The sequence below is a fragment of the Chelonoidis abingdonii genome, chromosome 21 (assembly GCF_003597395.2).
Source record: "Chelonoidis abingdonii isolate Lonesome George chromosome 21, CheloAbing_2.0, whole genome shotgun sequence".
NCBI classification, from domain to species: domain Eukaryota; kingdom Metazoa; phylum Chordata; order Testudines; family Testudinidae; genus Chelonoidis; species Chelonoidis abingdonii.
In genome coordinates, this window is record NC_133789.1 from 4,057,435 (window position 1) to 4,064,887 (window position 7,453).

At 62.0% G+C, this 7,453-nt stretch overlaps 1 protein-coding gene across 1 annotated transcript in view; it reads left to right on the forward strand.

Annotated features, from left to right (window-relative positions):
* The window catches only part of STAC2 (SH3 and cysteine rich domain 2), a 20,984-nt gene extending 14,461 nt beyond the window's left edge, over window positions 1-6,523 (forward strand). The window contains 3 exon segments of the mRNA XM_075059810.1: window positions 912-964; window positions 3,006-3,146; window positions 4,903-6,523. Coding sequence (XP_074915911.1) covers window positions 912-964; window positions 3,006-3,146; window positions 4,903-5,010 — 302 coding nt within the window. The 3' untranslated portion in view covers window positions 5,011-6,523.
* Window positions 6,524-7,453: the final 930 nt, after the last annotated feature.

Sequence of the window (7,453 nt, forward strand, 5' to 3'; positions counted from 1 at the left end):
GGGTCGGTGGCCGTCTGGGCGTGGCGCCCTGGGCAATGGGATGAGTGGCCAGGCCATGGGGTGAGTGGGCGTAGGACATGGGGCGCGGGCCGTGGGTGGGGGCCCGTGGGACATAGGCGATGGGTGGGAACATGACAATGGCGCAGGCCGTGAGCCACTGGGGTGAGCGGCCGTGGTGATGGGTGAGTGCCATGGGCAATGGAATGAGAGCGGTATGGGCGCGGGCCGTGAGCCATGGAGGTGAGCGGCCGGGTGATGATGAGTTGAGTGGCCAATGGCAATGGAATGAGTAGCGATGGGCGTGGGCCATTGGGAAACATAGTCAGCTCGGGCCTGTCCCTGGCTGGCTGTGACTCTGGGCTCGGGGCCCTGCCTCCGTCGCTGAGGCTGGCCGGGGGCTCCTTGCGGCAAGGACGTCTCCCCATGTATCCTATGTGCTCTCCTACAGCTGCCCATGCGATGCAAACGACCTGCCATTGCAGTAAGTGCCCGCTTCCCTAGGGGCAGCCATGAGCATGGGGGCAGGAGCGCACAGGCAGAGGCCTTGCGAGGGCAGGTGTGTTGGAGCCAGTGGGGGAGGGGGGCTGCCCTGAGTCCCATGGAGCAGCCCTAGGAGGGAGCTGTGGGCAGGTGTTGGCCCCTCACCTGACTTGAATGGGCTAGCGGGGACATGGGGTGGGCCAAGACTGATGCACCAGGGTCTCTGGTGCTCCAGCCCAGCACAGTGAAACACCACCCTGGCTGCCCTGGGGGTGGTGCTGGTAGGGCACCCCCGGCCATGGGGCAGAAAGTGGGGGGTCAGCTTCTCTCCCAGCTGCCCTGCTGCGTGGGCAGTGATTGTGTGACGGGAGGCTGGATGGGGCTGCATATTCCCCACACACATAACCCTGTCCCATATCTCTGTCCCCCAGACCGGAGACAGGATCTTGCTGGGTCGATTGACCTCAATGAAGACTGGTGGAAGGTTAATGAGAGCGCCTGGGCTGTGGGGAGGATGTGGGTTGGGGAGGGGATGGGTGGGGGGTCAGGAAGTTGCGCGGGTGTCAAGAGAGAATGGGGGCGGGGATCGGAGGGTTGATGGTCGGGATGGGTGGGGTCAGGGAGGGTGGATGGTGGGATGAGGTGGGGGTCGGGAATGGGTGTGAGGTCAGGAGGGTGTGGGGTAGGGAGGGGATGGGTGGGGGGGTTGGGGAGGGTGGAGGTAGGGAAGGGGTGGTGGGGTCAGGAGGGGGTGCGAGGTCATGAGGTTGGGGGTCGGAGAAGAGAGGATGGGAAATGGGGTCGGGGAGGTGCAAAGGGGCTGGGGACAGCAGGGGGCTGGGCACGGAGGGCTGAGGGTTTTCTGGGTCTTGAGTAAAGGCAGAGATTTCAAAGAGGGGCCCCCCAAGGCACATCAGCCCACCCAAAGCAACTTCCTGCCTGGCCCCACCCGCGCTGGCTGGCCTCTGGGCAGGGGGGCAGGGCTTCCCGCAATTTTTACTGCAGCAGTTGAGGAGCAAGCTGGAGAAATAAATGGGGCCATAAACCTATCTCGGAAGCCAAGCCAGCGAGAAGCCTGCACAGGCACCCGTGGGGGCTCAACAGCCTCACATTGAGCCCCAGCACCAGGGTGGAGGGGCAGATTGAGTGGGGAGGGGTTGTGGGGGAGGGGCAGATGGGGGGATGTGGTGGGGAGGACAGATCGGGGAGGTGATGGGGAAGGTGTGAGGGGCAGTAGAGCGGGGGTGGGGAAGTGGAGGGCTGATCGAGCGGGGGCTGGGAGGGGGCGGAGGAGGGAGGGCAGATTTGGAGCGGATGTGGAGGGCGATCAGCAGGGGGGCTGGGTGGGAGGGGAAAATCAGGGGGGGCAGAAGGGATTACTCAGGACATGGGACTGAGAACTGGAGTCTACACCCCCCTCACACTGGAGTTGCCTCCTGTGTACTCGGCTGGGGTCCCTGCCCCCTGGGTCCCTGCCCCCATCCTGCGGTGGGATCCCCCAAAAACATCGCCCTGGCAGGGCCCGTCCCCCCTGCTGTGCCACTTCCCGGAGCAGTGGGCAGGCGCCTGTGCTCCACGCACCAGGCGCACGTCGGGCAGCTCTCCCGGTTGCCATGGGACAGACCCCCCAGCTGACGTGCGGCTCTGAGAGCGTGGGTGCGAGGACCCGTGGCTGGGCCTGGCGGCCTTGCCAGGCAGGGTGGGCAGGGGCAACCCCACGGGCTTCAACCAGATGCACTGCTTTCCTGCCCTTCTCACTGGACACGGCCGCCCCTCCAGCCCACGAGGGCGCTGTTAACGGAGTTACTGTGGGGCAGGTGTCGGGCGTGCCGTGTGTGTGTGTGTGTGTTGTGTGTGTGTGTGTGATGGCAGCGCGCTGTGTGTGTGTGTTGACTGTGCATCGCGTGATGGGCGCGCCTTTGTGGTGTGTGTGTGTGTGGTGTGTGTGTGTGTGTGTTAGGCGGTGCTGTTTGTGTTGGCGGCACTAAGTGTTGCGGTGTGTGTGTGAGATGCGCTCACTCTCCCAGTGATGGAGCCGCAGTCTAACAACGCCCCATTCTCCCCCCAACCCCGGCCTGGAGCTCCTCTCTGGCGCCTGGCCCTCTGCATTTCCCCCCCTGCCCCGCCCAGCTCCTCCTGCCCTTCGGTTAAACTGGCCACGTCCCCCTTGGCGGGTGATGCAAGAGGGACCCGCCAAGTGCGACCAGGAGATGGAGGGGGGTAATCGCCATGGAGTTAGCTAACCAGTGAGGGTGGGTCCCAATCTGGCTGGGAATTGCAGCTGGAGGCCCTGCCCCTTAGGGGCACCAACCCATCCACCCCTGGCTCCCCTGCTCGGTCAGCCCAGCCAGAAGCTGCCGTCATCTTGGGTGCCACAGCGGGTGGCATCCGTGTGCCACCAGTCCCTGGCCGTCCGGCCCTGTGCCCCAGCGGCAGGGCTCCAGTGGCGGGACAGCAGGGGGCCGGTTGGCCATGGCATGGTCCCGGGGGCGCTGCGACCTCACGCCCCAACATTGCCATTACAGGGCAAGATCGGCGACCGGGTGGGCTTTCTTCCCGCCAACTTTGTGCAGAGAGTGCTGCCTGGGTGAGAGCTGTCTGGAGGTGCTTGCCGGCCCTTCTATGGCAACGAGGAGCAGGGACAGATGAGCCTCAAGGAGAGCCAGGTATGGAGGGGGAGGTTTCTGCCTGGGCGGGGGGCAAGTGTGGGGGGCAGAGCAGGGAGGTCTCGGCAGGGCCAGTCAGCTACTGGTAGAAGGGCCTGAGTGCTGCGAATAAGAAGAAGGGGGCTCTGCCAGGGGGTTGTGATGGGGGAAGAGGGATGGGGGTGTCTGTGCTGAGGCATTGGAGGGGTCTGTACTGGGGGACAGCGCAGGAAAGAGGGGTCTGTGCTGGGGGGGCTGATGGGTCCCAGCTGGGGGGCAGAGTGGTGGGGATCTGTGCGGTAGGGGGTGTAGGACCTGTGCTGTAGGGATCCACGTGACCCCAGTGGGGAGGCCAGCAACGTGCTTACATGTCCCTGAGGTCAGTGGGTCGAGTCTCACCACACGCACACACACACGCACACACACACGCACACACAGACGCTGGCGCTCGAAGGAGGCTGCTGTGAATCCAGGACCGTGACTTTCCATGTGCTCCAGCCCCTCCAGCTCCTGTGGCTGCACGGGCGGTCACCCTGCCTCTTCTTTGGGGGATATTGGAGCCGTCCCCAGGCCAAGGCAGATCCCTGAGCCTCCCCAAAGGAGGGTGTGTTACCTGTCCCCATGTGCCGCCTCCTGCTGCCCCCCAGGCCCTGCCGCCCAAAGACAACAGCCAGCAGGGCCATCTCTGGCCGAGGTACCTGCTCAGATGCACACGGGGCTCACAGTGTTTGGGCTGGAGACTTTGCCGAGAACTGCTGAGGGGGACAGACCCTTCGGACCGAGCTCTGGGCTGCAGTCCAGCTCCATGGCAGCTTCCCAGCTGATCTGCTGTGGTGGGGGGCTGCAGCAGGGCTGAACGTCAAGCCCCCAGAGATTTCCCAGGCCCACTGCTGGGACACTAATAAGGATCCTGATCCCTTCCCCTGTCTGGAAAGGGGCTGCCTCCTCCCTCCGGTCAATGGAGTGAAGTCGATTTGCCCCAGCTCGGGAGCCGGGCCCAGAAAGCAATGCTGCCGGATCTCATTTCGCTGTCAGGGCCAAGTGGGCATTCAGAGAGGCTTGCTAGGGGGACGTTCCTGTCTCTGCCCAGCGCCCGCAGCCCAGGGGATGGGCGATAGCCCAAAGCAGGATGTTTTCTGGGCTTTGGGAGCAGCAGCCTTGACCCTGCTGACTTAGTGTCTGAAGCTGTTACTTGGCAGCAGGGTCCTGAGCTTTGGTGGCACAAACTTGCCCGCGCTCAGCTCTTCGCTGGCATCAGCCGCCTGCTCGCTCCGTTGCTGCAGTGAATGAGTCAATCTTGCCAGGCCGGGGTGGGCGAGGGACAGAGAGAGAGTGTGTGTGCGGGGGGGAGTGTTCAAAAGACAGCTCAGAGTTCAAAGCATTTCTTCTAGCAGATTCGCTTTATTGTGGTGCCTTCCTCCATTTACAGCACTGAGCGCGAGAGCGGAATTGGGCCCCGGTTACTCCATTTCTCCCCTGGCATCTGATTGTAACACCCGCCCCTGGGACCTGAGCTCCTGCCCTGCGGAGCTCAGAACAGCAATTAGCCTTTACAGCTTGATCTTAGGACCAGCCCCTGCTGCTGGCTCCTGATCTCTGGATCACGCACAGATGGGTGGGGGCGGGGGAGGCTGCATGCTATGGACCAGCAGTGTACGTGGGCCATGATCTGGCTCTGGCATGTGTCGAGTGTGTCCCGTTCTCAGCTGGCTTGTGCTGGATGCCTGGATCCTGCTGGCGTCATGCCTGACGCTCTCTCCCTCTCTCTCCCCCTCAGATCTGCGTTGGCGTGGGGAAAAGCAAGGAGAATGAGGGCTTCCTCAAGGTGACCAGTGGCAAGAAACGAGGCCTGGTGCCCGCCGATGCCCTGACAGAGATGATCTGAAGGGAGCAATTGAGTCGTCTGACCCTCTTTCTCCCAGCAATGGGGACGGGGCCTCTGTAGCCCACCCTAGCCCAGCACTCACTAGCCTGCCCCTCACCACTTCCCTGTGCTAGGAGCACCTTGGCTAATATAGTTTCTGCACTAGACTCAGAGGGGTTTCTTCTGAGGGTGACTACTCCCAGGCTGACACCAATGCCATCCTCTCTGCCATCTTGTTGACCAGCAGAGGGCAGAAGCAGATGGCGGATTAATTCCCACCCTCCTGTCTAGGCTGAGCCTGCCTGATCCTTCCCCCTCCGGCTTTGTTTTTGTAGCAGGGGTGATGGATTCCCCAACAGCATGTGTGTCAATAGCCCCGCAGTGCAGCAAGTGGCAGGAGATTCCCCTAGCTGCATCTAACCTTTCGCCCTATCCCTGTCTCCGTCTTTTCCCTGGTGGGCAGCACTCACCGGACTGAGCCATGAGCCGGCTGCAGGAGGACAACTCCAGATCCAGCTGGCCGGGATGCCGCAGGGAGAGGGCCTCAATCGCTCATAGTGCCCCCCGGCTCCCAGTAGGAGGACACTGCTGCCCACGCCGTCCCGCATGCATAGAATGTGTGGAAATCCAAAGGCTCCTAGCTGGCCTTGTGGTTTGGAGGAGCATGTGGACTGTGTGTAGCGTGTCTGTCTGTCTGTGCACGTCTCTGTGTGTTAGTTTAATTGTGGGACCTCTTGGAAACCATGTGAGTTTGTCCTTTAACCACTCAGGGCTGGAATCGTCCGTGTCAAAGCAAAGGGGCAAGCCTGTGTTTCTGTGGGACCGAAGGGGAGTGCAGAGGGGGGGCTTTCTCATGATTCAGCTCTGCCTCCCTGGAGGTTTCTTCGGCACTGGTGGCTCCTCCATGGACTCATTTACCAGACCTCAGGAATCTTCAGCCAGATCCACAGGAGACTCAAAGTGCGAGAGACTCATCCCTCTGTCCAGGGCGTTCCCTGCCCATCCAGGGTCCTTGCCGGCTCCTCCTCCCTCCCCCATGGGCTTTGCCATCCCTGCCCCTTGGCGGGCTGGGAACACCATCACCCATTTCCCTGGACCAATGCCAGCCTCCGTCTCTGCTCTGCACTCCCCCCTTTAGTGCAGCCCCCCACCCTTGGATCATCTCTGCAGCCCCCTCCCCATGGCTGCGGTTCAGGTGGGTCAACAGCCCGGCCTCACACTCCCCCTGGCTCTGTCTGGTTGTCATTGGACCACCGAGGTGGGGCGTTACAGAGCACGGGCATGGGGCAAAGCTTGTCTCCTGGGCGGGGTGATCCCTTCGCCAACTTGGGGCCACTCAGCGCTAGATTGCTGGGGAAGGGTTCCCAGGCACCGACTCCAGGCAGATCCCTGGGATTCCGTCCCTCCTGGCACCCTGCGAGGTCACCTCAGCAAGGTCCCCCTGGCACCAGCCACGACCCCCACCCCCAATGTGCACACACAATCACTGCAGCCTGACGGGAGGAATTGGGGCAAAGCGGCCCCACTCCAGAATCAACTCTAAGCAATAATGTCAGGTGCTGGTTTGGACCCAGCGGCGCGGTGTATCACCTGGACATAGAGGATGCATGAGAGCTCAGCCAGCGGCCTGGCCCACCTTGTTCCACATTAAATGTTACTGTGTCACATTCCCAGCTGTGTTGGGTGGTTTGTCTCTGTGCCGGTGGGGATGGCTTGCTGCAAAGGGACCCCCCTCTGCCCTGTCAGCCCATGAGCTTGGGACATGCCCTTTGCCCACCTATGGCATCTGAGACCCCCTCAGACACCCTCCCCTCACCAGGGCACCCAGGCTGGGTGGGGAAGCTGAGGCGTGGAATGGCGAGACGGACTTGGGTGGCTGTTAGAGCTGGGAACGGTCACTGTGGCTGGCTTGCCTTGCCTAAGAGCATCGGCCTTTGGCATAGAACCCAGGAGTCCTGGTTTCTTGTCCCCTAGTCTAACCACAGAGCAATGCACCTTCTTAGCTCCCGGAAAACATGGATTTTTTCCTGCTTTAATCACTGTACCAGGCTTTTTCCTGGAGCTGGGCTAGAACCCAGGAGACCTGGCTCCCAGCACCCTGCTATAGCCACTAGCTCACATGCTGTCACGGAGTCTGGCCCTGCACCCCTCTTCCTGGGACCCACAGTGACTTTTATCCAGCCAGTAAAACAGAAGGTTTATTGGACAGCAGGAACACAGGTTACAGCAGAGCTTGCAGGCACAGTCCGGACCCCTCCACTGAGTCCTTCTGGGGGTTCAGGGTGCTTGGATCGGGAGCTGCTGGCGGAGGAGAAGGAAACAAAGGGGGTTTTGGGGGGCCGGAAGGAGGAGAGGCAGAACAGTTGGGGTTTGGGCTATGGGAGGAATTCAGGGATCCTAGCTGGGATCCAAGCACCCTGAAACCCCCAGAAGGGACTCAGTGGAGGGGTCCGGTGAGTGGCCT